This window comes from Myxocyprinus asiaticus, chromosome 41 (genome assembly GCF_019703515.2).
Source record: "Myxocyprinus asiaticus isolate MX2 ecotype Aquarium Trade chromosome 41, UBuf_Myxa_2, whole genome shotgun sequence".
Classification (NCBI taxonomy): Eukaryota; Metazoa; Chordata; class Actinopteri; order Cypriniformes; family Catostomidae; genus Myxocyprinus; species Myxocyprinus asiaticus.
The window spans coordinates 33,270,968-33,291,965 of NC_059384.1; the positions used below are offsets into that span (position 1 = coordinate 33,270,968).

The 20,998-nt window shown below is 39.2% G+C and overlaps 1 protein-coding gene across 6 annotated transcripts in view; it reads right to left on the bottom strand.

Annotated features, from left to right (window-relative positions):
- LOC127431841 (histone-lysine N-methyltransferase 2C-like) overlaps window positions 1-20,998 on the bottom strand; it is a 257,762-nt gene that overhangs the window by 76,009 nt on the left and 160,755 nt on the right. For 5 of the 6 annotated variants that reach the window (XM_051682432.1, XM_051682436.1, XM_051682435.1 and 2 more), the window contains exons 13-18: window positions 19,602-19,709; window positions 18,680-19,506; window positions 12,892-13,011; window positions 6,041-6,157; window positions 5,205-5,309; window positions 3,210-3,314 (exon numbers count right to left, since the gene is read on the bottom strand). In XM_051682432.1, the coding sequence (XP_051538392.1) occupies window positions 3,210-3,314; window positions 5,205-5,309; window positions 6,041-6,157; window positions 12,892-13,011; window positions 18,680-19,506; window positions 19,602-19,709 (1,382 nt within the window). The remainder of the gene's footprint in view (window positions 1-3,209; window positions 3,315-5,204; window positions 5,310-6,040; window positions 6,158-12,891; window positions 13,012-18,679; window positions 19,507-19,601; window positions 19,710-20,998) is intronic. The other variant, XM_051682434.1, reaches the window with a different exon arrangement.

Sequence of the window (20,998 nt, forward strand, 5' to 3'; positions counted from 1 at the left end):
AGCTTGGAACTTTATAACATGATTGCAGCGGCAAGACAGCTGTCATCTGAACACCTGCCTTGCACTGCGAGGTGCGATACGAAAGTTGCGAGGCTTGGTGCGAAGTGAAAGCGTGAGCGTGAGCGCGATGCGACTGTCTGTGTTCTGCGACTGCTACCGGGTCCTAGAATAACCTATAACGTGCCAGTAAAGGCAGCCGGTGGAGTTTCTGGTGCCCCCCTAGGGAGTTGGTGCCCTTTGCAGACTGCGTAATATGCGTATAGGGAGCGACGGTACTGATTAACGGCTACCGCATGGTCTTTTTGTCTAATTTTCAAATACCCTTTTGCTTCAAAGTTTCTGAAGTTGTGATTCACCTCAGAGCTGGTTGATTTGGTTCTTGGCTAAAAACTCTTTTAAGAAGGATTTTATGAAAAAATGAAAGGGAAAAATATTGCAAACAAGATGGCTGAAAGAGTGGCGGGCACCGTTGCGCTATTTTGAAGGAAGCCATATGCGAGTTTTCTGATTGGCTAAAGAGAGTATCTCACTAGCAGTTTTGTATCACAATACAACTCTATTTAAGTCAGGGGTGTCTCTTCTGTCAGAAGTCCGTCAAACACCGATTCAGAATGGCAGAGGGATGACAGACTAAAGCCCCATTCACACTGCCAGCGACTTTGTTGCATGGTGTCGCTAGACTCTGCTATCTGTGTCTCTAGTGGGCGTTCCTACTGTTTGTCGCTGTAACGTTATGGGAGGACTGTACGTCTGGCCATAGATCATGGATGAGACCTAATAACAGTAAAATTATGATACCATTGAAATGTGACAAGGAATCAGTTCTCTTGTCTCTTAAAATGTACATTCTGATGTGTAGAGTGTTTTATAAAATGTGCAGCAGTGTTCAGTGCATTAAATAATTAACAAGACGATAAATCTATCAATATAAATCATTAACAAGACGATCAATCTATCATCCAACTCACTCAGAAAAATCCCTCACGATGCTAAAACTTCTCCTCCGTCTTGCCTGCACTCGTCTCCAGTCTGTCAGGAGACAGATAACGTGAGCTCTACTGTCTTCACTCTCATTGGTAGTCTCTCACGAATGTTGCTCGTCATTTGCATGGTATTGAAATTTTCTCAACTTTTGTCTTGTCGCTCTCCACAGCGATCTCTGTTGCCAACGGCCGCGGCACCTTGTGTCACAGGAAGTCGCTATGCTGTCTCTCACTGAAAATTAATAGGATCGTGTCGCTTTCTCACGTGATGTCACTGGCGATGTGAACGGGGCTTGACTGACTTCTCTCCGATTCCCTGTCACGTGAAGCTCGCCAAAGGACAACAGAAGCACAGAACAAACATGTAATTGGTGGAACTTTCCCTTCTTATGTATGTGATTTGTTTTTCACTGGGTTTGGCAGAGCAACTGTGACTGTCTGCGCAGATCCGTGGATTAATGAATCTCGCTCGGGGTGAAAGTAGACAGCTCATTCACAGGCACTTAAGAGAGCACAACACCTGATAGTGACATTTGTCTTAAAATACATAACTTAAAATAATAATAAAAACAAAACCAAATGTAGTTTAACCCCTTAAACTCTTTGGACCAAGATCTTGCCTTAGGCCTTTTTTATTCAAAACCAGCCATTTTATACTTGCTTGTGAGTATACTTGGGTAACTAATCCAAAGTTATGTCTCAGATGTCCAGAACAAAAAAATGCAGTCCAGCAGAAACAGCCTAAATAAATCATTTGCAAAATATGTTCTCAAATATTGATGAAATATTATACATCATCGCAGAGCTGAGGACATCAGCTTTCCAACACCACATAAAGAGATCAAGGTTGTAGTCCACTCAGAGGCAGAGATATTTGACAAATCAGTTGGTATTTGTTTGGGATCATAAATAAACTGAATGCCTTTGGACAAGCACATGGCGAGCGCTCAGCTATGTTACAGCACCACCTGCATTTCAGGTCTGTATATTTTGATAGAATGAGATAGAAAAAAAACAACTTTTTCCTAACATTTCCTGCCATCTAGTGAAATGAATTAACACCTTTTGCAGGGAGATAGAGCAAACAGAGCCTGAATTACAGGCTTTCAAAGCCAGGATAAAAATGCATGTATGTACTGTATGTGTTCAGCATAAGATTGTAAACATATATTACTATGGGGGTTGTAAAATGAGATTAGTCCACTGTATGTGTGTAAGGTGAGCTTTTAAATTTGGGTGTGAAAAATTATAGGCGGCAGCCAAAATTTTCAGCAGAGCTTAACGTCTGAAGTAATTATTACTGTAAGTGGATATTTCCAACTCTAAATTCTGAATGGATGAGACATGTTTGAAGCCATTGTAAAATAGCCAACGCACACACCTGTAAATATAAACACATCAACTTAAATTTCTATAATAATATACCAAGTTGTTGCATTGTTTGGTAACCGTTAACAAGCCTATAGTTAGGCTTATAAACTATACTACATGGCAGAATAATTGCTAATTGTAATTAACAATTTTTATTTATTCATCGAACATTCATGTCTTTTAACACAGTACTGCTGTTTGTACAGTTTTATAAAAGCAATAAGCTTCCTGACTTCCTGAAAAATGTCAACATTGTGGTACTACAAAAAATGTTTGAGCAGTTCAACATTCAACTTGTAGCTCAACCAGTGGTGACTATCTGTTTGTCCATTTGTTCAAACTATGGTAGACAGGAAGAGTGTTTTGGAAACCCCTTTGAAACAATCCTTATCTTTGCAGTTCTCTTTGGTAGTGATGCAGAAATTACAAACTTTGGCTTTAACCTTGGAAAAATCAATAATGGACAGCCTCTTGTGGCTTATTGCTTTAATGGATCTGATTTTAAATGAAGAACAGGAACTCTACTTCAGTGTCACTTGTTATACTGCACACTAGAGACACCGGAAGCACCCTGATGTATTCTTCATCTGTCACTGCTGTCTTTGGTTGATAAATATCTCTATAGTCTATCAACATAAGACAGTGTCTTTATAGTGTTCTTCATAATCTTCTTAACATTGAACACATTACCCACAGGCTGCTTTCATCCAGGTCCTCTCACACACTGACCTGTCATGCTTATCTCACACACCATTAACCTTCACTGCAGATAAAGCCAGCTCATAATTCACACCATTATGTCTCACGAATGGAACAGTTAAATAGGTCAGCTGTGACTTACGGGAGGTTTCTTACCTTGATGTTGACACAGAAGGGGTGGTAACATTGGCCACACTGGGAACACGCCAGCAGTCTGCCCTCAGCACCCAGACCGAAACTACCACACACAACACACATGTCCTACAGACAGAGAGAAAGAGAGCGCTCAGACACCCACCCGTGATGTTAATTCTCATACCGACACACATAAAAAGAACAATTCACATACATAGCAATGCCAAAGGCTTCTCATAAGCACAGTATTATCTAATTAAATATACATGTGTGAGCACAGAAAGTATTTTTTACCAAGAGGTGATGGTGTGAGGCAACACCACCTCTCAGGAAGTTAGATACCAACTAAATAAATAATTTCCATATCCAACTAGATTTTTACATTTCCTGAAGAAACCGTGGGTGCGTTCACTCATGCAAAACGATGCCATGGTGTTGATATGCAAAGGTGTTTGAGTAGTTTTTATTGTGTTACTATACAGTTGCTAGGATGTTCTGGGTGGTGCTATGCAGTTGCTAGGGTATTTCGAGTGGTTGCTATGCAGTTGCTAGGGTGTTTCAAGTGGTTGCTATGCAGATGCTAGATGTGTTCCAGGTGGTTGCAGTGCCGTTATTAAGGCATTTCTAGTGGTTGCTATGCAGTTTTTAGTGTGTTCTAGGTAATTGCTATGTAGTTGTTGGGTGTTTGTTAAGCAGTTGCTGGGATGTTCTGGGTAGTTAATATCCTTTTTCTGGTGTATTCTATGTGGATGCTATGCAGTTGCTAGGTTGTTCTGGATGGTTGCTATGTAGTTGCTACAGTGTTTTGGGTGGTTGCTATGCAGTTGCTAGGGTGTTCTGGGTGGTTGCTATGCAGTTGCTAGGGTTTTCTGGGTGGTTGCTATGTAGTTGCTACAGTGTTTTGGGTGGTTGCTATGCAGTTGCTAGGATGTTCTGGGTGGTTTCTTTGTAGTTGCAAGGGTGTTCTGGGTGGTTGCAATGTAGTTGCTAGGGTGTTACTATGCAGATGCTATGGTGTTCTGGGTGATTGTTATGCAGTTGCTAGGGTGTTTCGAGGTGGTTGCTATGCAGTTGCTAGGGTGTTTGATAAGCAGTTGCTAGAGTGTTCTAGGTGGTTGCTATGAAATTGCTAGGGTGTTCTGGGTAGTTTCTATGCAGTTTCTAGGGTGTTCCGGGTGGTTGCTATGCAGTTGTTAGGATGTTCTAGGTGGTTGCTATGCAGTTGCAAGGGTGTTTCGGGTGGTTGCTATGCAGTTGCTAGATTCTTCTGGTTGGTTACTATGCAGATGCTAGGGTGTTCCGGGAGGTTCTAAGCAGTTGCTAGGGTGTTCTGTGTGGTTGCTATGCAGCTGCTGGGGAGTCTCGGGCTGGTTGCAATACAGTTGCTAAGGTATTCTGGGTGATTGCTATGCAGATGTGAGGGTGTTCCAGGTAGTTGCTATGTAGTTGCAAGGGTGTTCTAGGTGGTTGCTATGCAGTTTCTAAGCTGTTTGTTAAGCAGTTGCTAGGGTGTTCTGGGTGGTTGCTATGAAGTTTCTAGGCTGCTTGTTAAGCAGTTGCTAGGGTATTATGGGTGGTTGCTATGCAATTGCTTGGTTGTTCTTAGTGGTTGCTATGCAGTTGCTAAGATGTTCCAAGTGGTTGGTATGCAGTTGCAAGGGTATTCTGGGTGGTTGCTCTGCAGATGCTAGGGTGTTCCAGGAGGTTGTTAAGCAGTTGCTAGGGTGCTCTAGGTGGATACTATGCAGTTGCTAGGGTGTTCTGGGGGTTTGTTAACCAGTTGCTATGCAGCTGCTTGGGTGTTCTGGTGGTTGCTATGCAGTTGCTAGGGTGTTTTTAGTGGCTGCCAGAGCACTGCTAAATGGTTCCTTATTTCCTCAAGTCAAAAGAGCTCACCCCCATAAGTCTCTATGATATTCTGATCTCTAGATATGGTTTGAGTCCCTACTTCAAAGCAAGTCTAATGGATTTTTTTCACCTGTTTTCTAGTCGTGTTTATTAAACATATAATCTCACTTGTTTGAGTGTGAAGGAGTCCGAGGTGGAGAACATCACTACAGTGTTGTGCATGGAGTTCTCCTCCTCCTCTTTAACCACATATGGTGTCTCCATGATGCTCACCTGTAAAAGAACATATGACACCTGTTTACATCAGCTAAGATCAAAACCATCCATTTCTAATGTATTATTGCACTCTGTCTAATGACTTCAAGGTTGTTTCTGGAGGCTTAACACCCTTGTGTGTGCCACTGCTCTCAAGCAACTGAAATAGTCAGATCTGGACAACCTCATAATTTAACAGATAACCAAATACCAGGGGTCAATATGAATGGACTTTTTTATTTAAAGGCTTTTCATGGCAAACATTTGTTCTCTTTGTGTATGGGCATGTGTCATATGTGTAAACTAGAAGAATGCTGAGAAAAAAAACCAGCAAAAAAAAAAAACATTGTGTTATTACATTACAAAAAAAAAAAAAAACGTGTGCTCTATGTTAACAGTTTAGTGTGCTATTGGATTCTAATAAGACTAGAACCGGGCTCACTAAGTTTAGCCGACATGTTCATTATGTGTGCAAACTAGAAGTCGGCTGCTGAGAATAAAATTGCGTATTTTATCACAGTGGTGAGCCAAGTACACTCTGGCTCAATCTCCCTCATTACGCTCAAGTTGCTCGTGTTGGGAGGAAATGTGAGTGTTTGCTATTTTGAAAAGGCCATTTGGCCTGAGCTCTGCCGCTGAAGTTCTGCTGAGTGTGAGTTCATTTCTTAGGCTTTAATGTGAGCACTAAGCACATCTGAATATTGTTTTATTCATGCGTGTAGAGGTTGGATGTGAGGGGGGCTACATACCCCAGGGGTTACCACGGGGCTGCTCTCCATCTTTAGCCTGGAGCGGCCTCTGCCTCCTCTGCCAGACAGGTTAGCTCCTCTGGGTCGCCTCCTTCCAGGGAAGCCAGATCCACGACCCTGGGAAAACAGACAGATTATTTTTGAAGGTACACTTTAGGACAATTATGTGGGAATGTATAAAACCAAGCATATGTTCACAAGACATCATAACAGCAAATGTTTGAATCATTTAGAGAAATGTTTAACTATTTCACCATTCTCCATAATGGACTTCTCTTTGGTTAAGCCACCAACTTCCTCTCCGAAGTATTTCAGTTGCTAATAGGGCTGGGTATATATCATACATTCAATATCATTTTGCTGGCAATATAAAATTATTTAGTGAATTTTGTGATGATTTTAATGTGCTTTTTTTTTGCACATGAATCCTAAAATGTCATTTTTTCTAAAACTCATGAGAATTTCCATCACAGTGTCTGCTGGAGATGACGCTAATGGAAATTACATTTCTGAAGTTTTTTTTTTTTTTTTTTTTTAAATAAAATGTCTGACTCCTCATCTCCTACCTAACATTTTTAAAATTTTTGGGTCCCACTTTATATAAGGTGTCTTTAACTACTATGTATTAACATTAAAATACAGGTGCATCTCAATAAATGAGAATGTCATGGAAAAGTTCATTTATTTCAGTAATTCAACTCAAATTGTGAAACTCGTGTATTAAATAAATTCAATGCACACAGACTGAAGTAGTTTAAGCCTTTGGTTCTTTTAATTGTGATGATTTTGGCTCACATTTAACAAAAACCCACCAATTCACTATCTCAAAAAATTAGAATATGGTGACATGCCAATCAGCTAATCAACTCAAAATGGTCTCTCAGTTTAGTTCACTAGGCTACACAATCATGGGGAAGACTGCTGATCTGACAGTTGTCCAGAAGACAATCATTGACACCCTTCACAAGGAGGGTAAGCCACAAACATTTAAGCTGGCTGTTCACAGAGTGCTGTATCCAAGCATGTTAACAGAAAGTTGAGTGGAAGGAAAAAGTGTGGAAGAAAAAGATGCACAACCGAGAGAACCGCAGCCTTATGATTGTCCAGCAAAATCGATTCAAGAATTTGGGTGAACTTCACAAGGAATGGACTGAGGCTGGGGTCAAGGCATCAAGAGCCACCACACACAGACATGTCAAGGAATTTGGCTACAGTTGTCGTATTCCTCTTGTTAAACCACTCCTGAACCACAGACAACGTCAGAGGCGTCTTACCTGGGCTAAGGAGAAGAAGAACTGGACTGTTGCCCAGTGGTCCAAAGTCCTCTTTTCAGATGAGAGCAAGTTTTGTATTTCATTTGGAAACCAAGGTCCTAGAGTCTGGAGGAAGGGTGGAGAAGCTCATAGCCCAAGTTGCTTGAAGTCCAGTGTTAAGTTTCCACAGTCTGTGATGATTTGGGGTGCAATGTCATCTGCTGGTGTTGGTCCATTGTGTTTTTTGAAAACCAAAGTCACTGCACCCGTTTACCAAGAAATTTTGGAGCACTTCATGCTTCCTTCTGCTGACCAGCTTTTTAAAGATGCTGATTTCATTTTCCAGCAGGATTTGGCACCTGCCCACACTGCCAAAAGCACCAAAAGTTGATTAAATGACCATGGTGTTGGTGTGCTTGACTGGCCAGCAAACTCACCAGACCTGAACCCCATAGAGAATCTATGGAGTATTGTCAAGAGGAAAATGAGAAACAAGAGACCAAAAAATGCAGATGAGCTGAAGGCCACTGTCAAAGAAACCTGGGCTTCCATACCACATCAGCAGTGCCACAAACTGATCACCTCCATGCCACGCCGAATTGAGGCAGTAATTAAAGCAAAAGGAGCCCCTACCAAGTATTGAGTACATATACAGTAAATGAACATACTTTACAGAAGGCCAACAATTCACTAAAAATGTTTTTTTATTGGTCTTATGATGTATTCTAATTTTTTGAGATAGTGAATTGGTGGGTTTTTGTTAAATGTGAGCCAAAATCATCACAATTAAAAGAACCAAAGACTTAAACTACTTCAGTCTGTGTGCATTGAATTTATTTAATACACGAGTTTCACAATTTGAGTTGAATTACTGAAATAAATGAACTTTTCCACGACATTCTAATTTATTGAGATGCACCTGTACATACAATACAATACAATGTACTTATTATTGTGTAACTACATGTTGTTCTGTAAACATTTTCACAAAATTCACATTTACTGCTACTGAGGTTGAGGTACAGGTAGGTTTAGGAGTAGGGTTAGTGGTTAGGGTTTAGAGGTTAGGATTGGGGGTAAGGTTAACAGTGTAACTACAGATGTAACTGAATTCAGGTGCTTTAAATGTAAGTAAAATGCAACAACACATATGTACATAATAAGTACATTATATCAAAATGCTTAAGTACATAGTAGTTAACGACACCTTATTTAAAGAAGGACCCATTTCTGAAATAAAATGGCTAACCCCTTTCTCTTGCTAAAGCTACTTTCATGGCTAATATGTTATGCATCCCAAAAACACAGTTAAATAATATTTTCACACTTTTTTGTATAATTTGGCAAAATTACAGCTTGATTGGAAATGTTGGCCAGTAAAAATATTCTGATAAACGTGATATTTACCTTGATTTTTCTTTGTTTACTTCAAACATCACTTATATCATATTTCATCAAGCATTTTCTTCACTGACACTTTGGTTGACATGGTTACCAATAACACTAACTTTTGACAAAACTCTATTAGGGGCAAAATTGTTTGGTGTGGAGGAAATTATGCCACAACTGTGGGACAGTTGTAATTCTTGGAACATTTATAGAACTCATTTTCACAAAATACATTTTGAAATTGCTTATTTTTATTTCACTCTTTTTCTAAGATTATCATGGTTTTAAACATGTAGTAATTTGTATTTTTATAACTTATTTTCATAGTTTAATATTCAAAGTCTGGGTCTGGGACGAGGCTAAAACAATAAAATACCCTAACCCTATACATAAAAGGCATTTGAAAAGAACAAAATTTAATCATGGAGGCCTGGTGAAAAGTTTCCGATTCAGTTCAAATGAGACCATATATATATATAGTTGAATAAAATCCAACCCCTAGGACATGAAAGTGACCGTAGTTGAAGAAACACCCATATATAGATAAACATTGCTTTATTACTATGCATATAAATTAAAATATCATTATTTCTTGTGTTCATTTAAAACACATAGTGTGGAAAACATTCTTTGGGTATTTTAACTAGATTCTTAATGCTTTAGTTACATTAAACATTTTGAATTCACTTGCCAACAATGGCTGTTAAATTAAAATGATGGTTCCTCTGATAAAAAAAAAAAAAACTAACTTTCGCAGTGTATACCAAACATCAGCAAAAGGCTTTTCCAGCTATTGCTCTACTGATTTAATCGCAAAATGAAGACATGCTTTTGGTTTTTAGCAGAAGTAATTAACTCAAATCCACCTACAGTCCCATCTTCACATGCTGGAAGGCACTGAGGCCCACTGCATCTGTGTTTGTGATACAAAGCCATCCATCCATCCCAAACCCTGACCCTCTGAGCCCACCCCGCTCCCTGAACACTACACTGACTCAGATCACATTTCAGCCCAGACTTTTGCCAACTCGTCCTGCTTCTGAAGGTGTCATGTTGCGTTTGCATGGAGGCTGAAGCTTTGGCCCAATTCCCACTTCCTCCCAGGTAATTACCTTACTGTAGCCGAGCGGCTCTACTCAGACAGCAGACGTCAACTTAATTTAGAGAGATTGCCTAAGGAAGCATGGCGCACTCCGTCGCATTTACAGTCTGAGTCTAATTTGTGCAGAAATTAATTATGGAGAGGGAAAAAATAGATGAAGGTTGAGGAAGGCTCTCCTCTAAATCTGCTAAAGTAGTAGCCACTGGAGTATTTTGAACAAGGGCAATTTTGGTGAGATATTCCAGGAATGGAAAGGATGGAACTGCAACAAACTGGTGTCTTATGCATGTGGACTTGTGCATTGATTTGTGAATGTGTTATCCTGACAAAGATGGATTACACAAAGGATGGTGAACATTAAAACTATTAACTTAACTTGAAAAACAACATGAAATGACATTCACAACATATTTGACTTTTGTATTGTGATCTGATTTCGTAAATGTTAACTGAATATTCAGCGGAACATAATGGTGGGCAGGACCTCATTTTCTCCATCGGGACAAGGATTGTGAGGAGGTGAAACATGTTAGGCTGTGATATTATTGGCTAATATTCCTCGTTCATCTTCCTTAGTTACATTAGCAGACAAGAAAAGCCATTTCAGTGGCAAAGGAAGTTAGTTGAAGGAATATTCTGGGTTCAATACAAGTTAAGATCAATCCACAGCATTTGTGGCATAATTTGTGCCACAAAAATAATTTCGACTTTAAAAAAAAAAAAAAGAAGCAGCAAAAATCTGGGTAAAAGTCACTTACAATGGACGTTAATGGGGCCAATTCGTAAATGTTAAAATACTCACCGCTTCAAAAGTACAGCCACAAGGGGCCTGGGTAGCTCAGTGAGTATTGACGCTGACTACCACCCCTGGAGTCATGTGTTCGAATCCAGGGCGTGCTGACTGACTCCAGCCAGGTCTCCTAAGCAACCAAATTGGCCTGGTTGAGGGTAGAGTCATATGGGGTAACCTCCTCGTGGTCGCTATAATGTGGTTCTCGCTCTCGGTGGGGCGCGTGGTGAGATGTGTGTGGATGTAACGCGCTCAACAAGACACGTGATAAGATGCACGGATTGACGGTCTCAGAAGTGGAGGCAACTGAGATTCGTCCTCTGCCACCCGGATTGAGGCGAGTTACTACGCCACCAGGAGGACTTAGAGCGCACTGGGAATTGGGCATTCCAAATTGGGGAGAAAAGGGGAGGAAAAAGTATAGCCACAAGACGTAAACATTGTTTTAACATGATTTCAGTTTGATAAAATCGCTTACTAACCTTTTCTGTATAATGTTGTCTAATTTTACAACTACGTTGCCATGACAACATATCGCCATAAATACTAAAACAACCGTAAAAATGACAATTTAAACAACTTTACAGCTCAAATAACAGGAGTTTTAACAGAAGAATAAATATAAGTGCTTTTATAAAATTAAAAGCTTCACATTTCTGTGTTTTGAAACTCTCCAAAAATTGGCCCCATTCACTTCCGTTGTAAGTGTCTCACTGTAACCTCGATTATTGCTATTTTTAAAGGAGACAAGTCGAATGTATTTTTGTGGTAAACTACATTATGCCACAAATGCTGTCAAGTGAGCTTAACTTGTATTGAACCCGGAATTTTCCTTTAATATTTCATCATCTCAATTTCTTTCATTTTAGTTAGTTTTACTCTGACTTAAAGCTAGGGTGTGTAATCCAGAGAGGCTAGCAGTTAGCAAGCTAGCTTTGAAAGCATTGAGCCCACCCTCGCTTCAGAGGTGTCTCCAAAGCCACGCCTCCTCTATCACACAATGTTAATTCTGCTTTTAACACACTCTTGATCCAGAAGTTTTTTCGTTGTAGAAGTTTCTAACATGGTCTTTCTTTTCTTGTTTCCTTTTACTGGTGGTTCAGGAGGAACATAAGGTAGCTGCGGTTCGCCTTCCATTCTCGCGTTCGCTCTGCACAGCGTCAAGGAACCCGCGCTGATGACGTGTGATTGTCTGCGCGAACAAGTTGCGTGGCGGTATGCAAATATAGATTGACAGACAGGAAGGACATCCTATCATTACATTCAGACCAAATGCAATGATTGGTCGATAATTTTTTAGTCCTGTCCCTTTCACAGAAGATATATATATTTTTACATTTAGACCACTTAAATTATTGATTGCTATCAGGATGTGAAGAGACTTTCAACCAGTATAACCAAAAAAATAAATTCTGGAAAAGATTACACACACACTAGCTTTAATTGGTATATATATCATTTGCTTGTCGCATTGTCTGTGCAGATGCAAGATGTAATATAACATCTATTTTGTGGATATACTGTAGCTGATTAATGTAACAAATATAGGATGTGGTTGAATAATTAATTAGTAATTAACCCATTAGTAAAGTTCACTGTACAGGTGTTTAGCTCTTTTAGATCACACAGCTCAAATGGGGTATTACCCAAAATATTATGACTGGATTATCTGAATAAATTCTTTCTAGATTTTTATTTTATAAAAAAAAATATATATATATATAAATATAAATAAAAATTGTTAATTGTAATATTGCAACATATTTTTTTCTTGCCATATTTTCATCAACACTCTTCCATGTAGATGTAAGTTTCTGTCTTAACCAGCCAAAAGCGTGACAAGTGACAGGACATTTTTTCGATTGCTTGGTTTCTATTTTTGCAGTGTCACACTGGGTAGCCCCAGCCACTCTGAAATCTCATTGGTCTAAAATTTAGTTACTGTATTTTGGACATGAAATATGTTCCGAATAACTATTAGTGTGCCATGTTGTGCCACGTTTTCATTTTCAGTGTGGACAGACAAATCGCACCAGGTTAGGACGAGTGTGAAGCCCATTTTGGGCATGTTTGTGTATAGTTGTTACTGGATCTTGATTGGTATTAAGTCTTTTTAAGTTTAAAAGAAAGTAACGCAACATAATGATTGCATTATCACGATTGATCATTGCTGTCACTTTCAAGTACTCATGCCCATACCTAGTTTTACCACCATCAATTCTGTATCATTTTTGAGCTTACCTACAAAACCTGACCATTAGATATTTTATGACCCACACCCTGAGCCCAAACCCCACTTCACTCTCCCATCATTTACCAATCTCACAGTCCAGATGGGCAGCCCGTGTAGCGGCCTGGTCTTAGGGCTGTCCCAGGCATCCATTCGCTCTGGAGACCAGGAGGGCAAGCTCACTGCGCTACGATAACTCCATGCACCCTGAGACAGAGCGGCGAAGAGGAGACAGGAGGGGAAGAAGTAGATAGGTGGTGAGGGGAAGATGAGGGGCCACAAAATGCAGCAACATAAATGTGACAGCCAGAAAAAAAATAAAAATAAAAATGCAAGCATGTCAAATGAAGGCAATACATCAAGACAAATGAATCAAATCAAGCCAAACAAATTGGGATTTTAAAAAGTTTGGGACAAAATACCTGAAACATGAGAGTATGTTACATGAAAATTTGTGTCCTAGCTGATGCATTGACATTACAGGCCTATGAACGTCAAGCAAACAGTACAACAACCTGTGTAAGTCCCACCATTAGAGGGAAGTGTGCTGAAATCACTATCAATAATGGAATAAAAAGCACAAGAATCCTCATTATAAAGTGTTAATCTGTCTCCATGGCAGCAACCTCATTTGTGTATTTACAAAACAAGCGTGAATATGTCAGCATGACAACGAGCAGCTCTTTGAGATAAACAGAGAATTTCGTAAAGCGTCATGGGGAGCATTTAGCCTGTTTAACAAGCTAATAAGGGTTAGTCTGTGTAATTACAATTCAGAACAAATTTACTGCAAGGCCTTTTTTGTTTTACAAAGTGAAACTGATAAATAATAAATAACAGCCGTGGGATGGTTACTCTTTTGTTTGTCTGTTCTTTTTTTTTTTTTTTTTTTTGCTGTCATGTACGGCTTTGTCCCAGACTTTTAGTTTGTTACTGAAACTGTTGGAAACAAAAGACCATTCCCTAACACAAGACACAAAAATGTTACAATGAAATGAACAAATACATAAGTAAATTATTAGCTCATCATGCCAACATGCCTGTGAATAGAAATGTGAAACCAAAAAAAAAAAAACAATCTTGAAATAAGAATCCTTTGTAATGAGTTTTAAAAAAAACAAAAAAAAAAACAAAACATGGAACTAAAAATGGTGACGCCTTAACACTTATGTATACCTTGTGTCTTTAGTGACCCGGGACCTCATTCCACCCTCTTTACCTCATCCTCTACTCAACTCTACTCTGTCCTCACCACCATTAGCTGGTGTGTGGTGACTTTACTGGCGCACTATGGCTGCCGTCGCATCATCCAGGTGGATGCTGCACACTGGTGGTGGTTGAGGAAAGTCCCCTGTTCACTGCGCTTTGAGTGTAGTGTCAGAAAAGCGCTAAATAAATGTAAAGTTCATTCATTCGTTCATCCATGTTTTGGAGTTATGCTCACACATTTTTTTGTACTAATCATCCTTTCTGTTATTAATAGTGTAACAAAAACAAAATGCCAAGATATATAAAAAATTTTAAAATAACTGCTTAATTACCAAAAGTGTATAGGGTCATTAATGATCCGATATATATAATAGTGTCACAACATACATTTGCGCTTCCATAAATCATATTTTTATGATTATTTAATATCTACATGTATATAAGTTTACTATCACATGATAACGTTTTCTTTTTTTATTAAAGACAAATGAATACCATATCTATGCAAATGACTATTATGCTGAGACCTGACCTGGGGTGTGTAATGATGTTTGGCGCAATGAAGGGTTAAATTGCAAATGGACAGCCATGCAATTTCAGTTTGGGTTTCTTGTTGGTGACTCTTAACCTTAGCATTTTGATTCTCTTAGTCCTCAGTTTTGCTTTTGATACAGTTTTCCACTCTTTACTCTTATCTAGGCTTTCTGCTATTGACCTGTTTCAGTGATGTCACTTTTTCCCCTAGCCACCATATTGTGACCATCAGCGGGAGGAAGCAATGGCGGTGAATGGAAAAACACCCGTAAAACGATATCAAGAAAAACTTCAAAAAATGCTTTTGATCCATGCCAAGTCCCAGGAAAGCTGTATACAGGTCTGAAGTCAGCACAAATATTGCCACTTTTACGGACATGTAAATACATTTTATCCACGATTCATCTCCGTACACTGTCGAGTCTGATGTGTGACCAGCGAGTGCACACACCTCTCAGTACATCACCGTAAACATCTCTCATTCAGAAGTTACAAAAGTTTGATGTTTTCTTCTCTCATTTCGGTCACAATATTACAAAACATCTGTGATGATCCCGTCTGTATGAATGTAAGAGCTGCTTTAAACTCATAAAGAATACACAAAGCAACCGAGGCATATTACTGAATGAGATTAATATGTTTACATTGTAGTCTGGTGGTGTGAATAAAGTCTATGCTTCATGATCTTACGATGTGTTGTTTATTGATTAAAATGAGAATATACACATTAAATATATACTATATATTCATATTATAGTGCTTTTTTTATTACAGTGTGTTACAATTAAGACATGCCTTTATACAGTCTGGGTGTAATGAATAACATCGTCCTATGTGCATTTCCAGTTTAACTGTATCTGAATAGATGATGTTATAAATATAACTGACACATGTACAGATAACTGACATGTCTGAATAAATGAGCAAAGACCCACAAGTGTTTTATCCCTGCTCTCCCCCTTCATCGCTGTTTGACTTCGGCGAAATGAAGCCGTGTTTTCCTTACAAATCTTAAGTCCTCCACAGCTTCCCTCACTCAAGGTGTCCCTCAGGGATCTGTCCTTGGCCCTCTTCTGTTCATAATTTATATGCTTCCTCTTGGTCATATTATCTGTTGTCATGGTCTCAGGTATCATTACGCTGACGGCACACAGATTTACATCACTACATGCTCTGATTCATTCTTGCCGCCGCCTCTGTTAGTATCATGTATATCTGACATAAAACACTGGATGACCCTCAACTTTCTCAAATAAAATTCTGCCAAATCTGATTTAATGCTTATTAGCTCCCAACCCTCTGTATCTAATAAGTCTGATATCTGCATTGACATTCATGGAGAAATAGTCACATCCTAACGGTAAACAACATTGGTGTTACTTTTGATCCAGCTCTCACATTTGCAGCACACATCAGTTCAATTACAGAAGCTGCATTTTATCATCTACGTAACATAGCATGCCTTTGCCACATCATTAATCATAAGGATGCAGAGACTCTAGTCTACACTTATCACCACAAGTCTTGATTACCACAATGCCCTTTTAATCAGTTTAAAAAAAAAAAAAAAAAAAAATCAAGAGAGTACAATATATTAAAACACTAAACAGCTAGAGTTCTCACTCACACTTTACGGTCTTCACATATCACTCCCATTCTATATAAACTACACCGGCAACCTGTTTCATCCCGTATATAGTACAAAATTCTCATCCTGACCTATAAAGCCTTTAATGGTCTTGCCCCTCCATATCTTTCTGAGATTCTCCATCCTTATACCACTGCACGCACTCTTAGGTCATCTGATTCAGGTTTACTTATTGTACCACGTTTCTGTCTCTCCACTATGGGTGGCAGTTCATTCACTGTCATTGCTCCTAAACTCTGGAATTCACTCCCTCAGAACCTCCGTAAAACTACCTCTATATCTCTGCCTTCAAGTCACGTCTTAAAATATAGCTGTTCTCATTGTACTTCTGCTCCACCCCTGGAAATTGTTGATCTCATATTGCTTACTACTCATGAAAACACAAAATTGCTGATAGGTTCCTGCTCTTTGTCTGATGTTGATTCATGTAGTCCAGTGTTATTATTATTAAATTTCCTATTGTTTCTTTATTTTCTTTATTCCTCTCTCATTTAAACTGTACTAATTTGAGAATGTAAAAAAGTGTCCTTGAGCTCTAAAAAGGCACTATATAAATTAAACGCATTCTTATTATATTCTTCTTCTTATTATTATTATTATTATGTTGAGAAAGTAGTATTTTCTTGGAATATCCAGTCCTGACAATTGTCAAAAAGGGCAACAATGAAACAAACAAACAAATAGAGAGCTGAGCACTTTTACTTAAGTAGCTTACTTTTGAGTAGGCACCCAAGAGACACTTTGATAAGCCATAGTTGAAAACACAAAATCGTAACCCAGCTTATACAAATTTTCAAATAAAAAACTTGCACCTCCCAAGAGGACTTCTTATGAAGCTTCTAGCAAATACAGTCTGCAAAAGTATGCCTCAACCTTCTCAGAAGAGAGTCAGCAGGGGATACTTAAAGAAAAGTTGAAATGATAGAACCTCATCTACACAACAAAACACATGAAGCTCTTTCTCTCTCTCTCTCTCGTAGGAACACACACGACAGCACAGTGGCGTGCACATATTCATGAAAACATTCATACTCCCGAAACCGGAAATCTCATTTGGAACCAATAACAGTTGCACACCCTTCAAATTACACTGTCAAGATGGAGCATACTCTAGAGAGAACGAACCAGAGGCAAAGAAACAAACAAATATATAAACATAAACAAGCGTTCATGAGGAACACAAGTGCAAAGTGCTCTCATTCCTAGACTTCAAACATATGCAATTTTACGCAAGCACATGAACACAGATGCTTTTAAGCTATATTTCACATGTAATTATGTTCAGAAATTTGTCAGAGCGCAAGATTCAGTGCAATGCAAGTGCATACTGCATTCTCAGTGCTGTCACAAGGGGTGCTACAGTGGACTGTTTGTTGTCTGTTTTATTTTTCAGGTAAACTACTAAAATGGAGGAGCAACTGTTTAAAGAGAATCTTGCCAAGTGTTGACATTTACAGCTAGCAATCTGAGTAACAGAACATGTGGTATGCCACAGATATTTGGAGGTAACTCTATTGAATACTGAGGTTAAAGGCGCTGTAAGCGTATTTTGGTATAGAACACATAAAATGTCTCTACTACCTTACATATGTCAATCAAATAGGTATCTTGACACTTTTTAGCTAATCCAAAAAGTAGCTGACAACTATTAGAAACGCTTTTCGCCTGTCAATAATTTGTGTGTTTGGGTTTTCTGGTATCAGGTTTGCAGACTATCTTTGGAGGGCAGGGGGTTTGGAGCGAAGGCATGTGGTTGAAGCTAGCAAAATGGCTAAAATCACTTTTAAGTATGTACAATGGTGTCAATCAGATCAAAGATGCCCAAAGTGACATGCCAAAATGAATAACAGCTAAATGTTTTCAAATAAAGAATGGGAAAAAAACACTCTAACCTTTGTTTTGCAAGAATGCGTGGATTAATTGTAGTCTGAAGTTCACTCTACTGGGCACAAAGACACAGCAATGCCAGGTTTAATTTATATTTCTGACAGCTTAGAAGGCCCTAAAAAAAAGTTCTCAGCATCCTCCCTCTTCCCGAACTCAAAGGGGAAATGGGTTTGTGCTGTGCTTTCCAGCTCAGTGAGCAGTTATCCGAATTACACACCTCCAAAAAGACTCCTTTATGTTCCACTAGCATAAACCCCTGGCTCCAGGGCCAAGTCCCAGCCCCCTCTCTCCCGGGATACTGTGAGTGATGTATTTGAGAAGGGCGGTGGAGTGGGGCATAGAAGGCCAGGAGAGAAAGAGAGAGAACAAGAGCGAGACTGAGCCAGAGACGCAGTAAGAGCCTTTCCATGTTAATTAATACACGCTCCACTCTGGCACTAATCAATGTAACTGAGGGACACAGAGAGGAAAGGAGTAATTACTGTGTAGCTGAAAATTGTGGATCACAGACAGAATTGGTGTCCTAAAAAGACCATGGCAAAATCAGAAGCCTTCAACAAGCAGCAAGAAAGAAGGGTCAAAAACCAAGAGGTTTACCTGCTTTACCCTTGGCCTGCCTGGAGAGAACTTCCTCTTCAAGATGGCGGGTTTTCCCATACCTATTTTGGGAGTAAGTGAAATGAAGGTGGTGTTGGACACACTCGGGCTATATCCGGCAGGGTTCAGGCCATAGGTTGGCGTCTGGCTTTGAGACGTCTCCCTGGGTGAGCCCTCTGTAGAGAATGGGGACTGGGTCAACTTGGTTGAACCCTCAGAGGACAATCCCGGAGAATGCTTCAAGATCAGGCCCTTATCCTCAATGGGAGAGCAGAAGCCAGAGAGGCTGTGGTCACTGGCAGGTGTAGTGTCCATATCCACTGTAGGACTGCACTCTGGAACCAGTGGGACACCTTCAGGCTCATGTAAAACACAAGTGAGCTCAGGTTCTTCCAGTGCCTCCTCTTCATCTTCTTGCTGGTCTTGCTTCTGTCCCTGCTCGATATCCTCAACAACATTTGGAGCTTTTGGGACATTTGCTGCGACTTTATCCTTTATACCGGGTGGGTCTGAGGGACAAACGTTCATGGGTTCCTTCTCTTGGGCTGGAGAAAGCTTGGGGGATGTTTCTTTGGTTGGCAAATCAGGAAGAGCTTTTGAAATGTCCGCTTTAGGTTTATCTTCTGTAGGTTTAGGCAGTATGTCCACTGTTTCCTTCCTCATTTCCAAACCATCAATGAGACTATGTTCATCATTGTGGTCTTCAGTAGTGGTAGATGCCTGAAAAGAAAGGGTGGGTACGCCTACTAGAGTGGAGCAGCACGGCGGAGACTCTGGACCCTCTGTCAGTGTGACCGTAACCTGGATCTCTTGGGCAGGCTCAGCAGCTGCAAGAGACACATGGATGTAAGGACTATGTGGCTGCAGAACACAATAATAATGTCATGAAACCAAACAAAAGCCAGTCTAGGGAAAGACTTACATGACAGAAACTCTTCTGGAACTGAAGGAAGTAGACTAGCAGTGGCCTCTGGCTCCAATGTCACTTCTTCCTTAGTCTCATTAACTTCCTTAACAGCCATGAAGACATCTAAGTAGGAAATAGCAAAGACAATTTCAGTTGCACATGGAATCTACTGTGGGACAAATCATTTTAAGTATTCTGATCAAGCACAACAAGTTTTCCTAAATAACAAAATGTAGATAAATGTGTGTCCGGTCATCAAACATATTTTATTTCCCTTCAAACGGTTTCAAATAATAAAACAATTTATAATCTAGAATCCATATCTTCATGAAACAGGGCTGGTAGAATTTGCTTCTGGGAATTTCAGGTCATTGCATTTTTCCATAGGGCTTTCATAAAAGAGTTCTAAGCCATGAACCAAACCAAACCAACCAGATCCAAGTTAATTACAACATTACAAACTATGATTTGAAGCAAAAACGTTTATAAAAAAAAAAAAAAAAAAAGACAACAAAGGTACAAGATGGTGTACTTAATGTTTTTTCATTATGGCATGAACTACAATCCCATGAAGCATTGCGAATGACACAAAAACTATTGATTCAAAGTTGATTATATGTATAGAAACAATATACTGTAATATGTTAATATGTCGATATACTGTACAAATATATGTGTAATCTGAGAGAGTAGGGAGAGCGACTCGATTGCGTCATTCACAGAGAATCATGGGAGTGGAATGTCACTGCAGTGCTCTTTTGGCACACTTTGTTTACCATGATTTTCTGATTTGTGGATCTCATCTCTTCAGCAACACTGGTAGTGTAATTCTTAACCAGGAATTTTGCTGTTAAATAAGTTTCTTTTTTTTTTTTTTTTTATGTAGTTGAAATAATGTTGACTTATAGCCTTAACAGAAGCACATACCATCGATTAACAACCTCAGAGCTCACAGTAGTTCTGTATTTAAAGGTATATCAGTTATGGTTAAAAAATTGCACTCTATACCCCTGAATCTACCCAGGGTTAAGTGTCTTGCTCCAAGGCATAAAAGTAATGGCTCATGGCTCACTACTTGCGCAAATTGAACCAGAAACCTTCTGGATACCAGCTTTAAGCCTGAACAACTACACCACACCAAACCGTTGATACTGACTGCTATCCTTAAGAGATATTAAGCTGTGAGAAATTTACAACTACATTTAATATGACCGCTATGATATAACAATACGTTTTTCCATTTTAAACAACAAATAAAAGCATAATTCATCATTTGGTCTCAAATCAACAGAGGGTTATTGGTCAGCAAATTAATTTGCTAGGTATTTCCCACAGGTAGCTGTAATGACATCTTTATTTTGTTATTTTATATATTTAAATATATTTAAAATACATTGTATCATTATTTATCA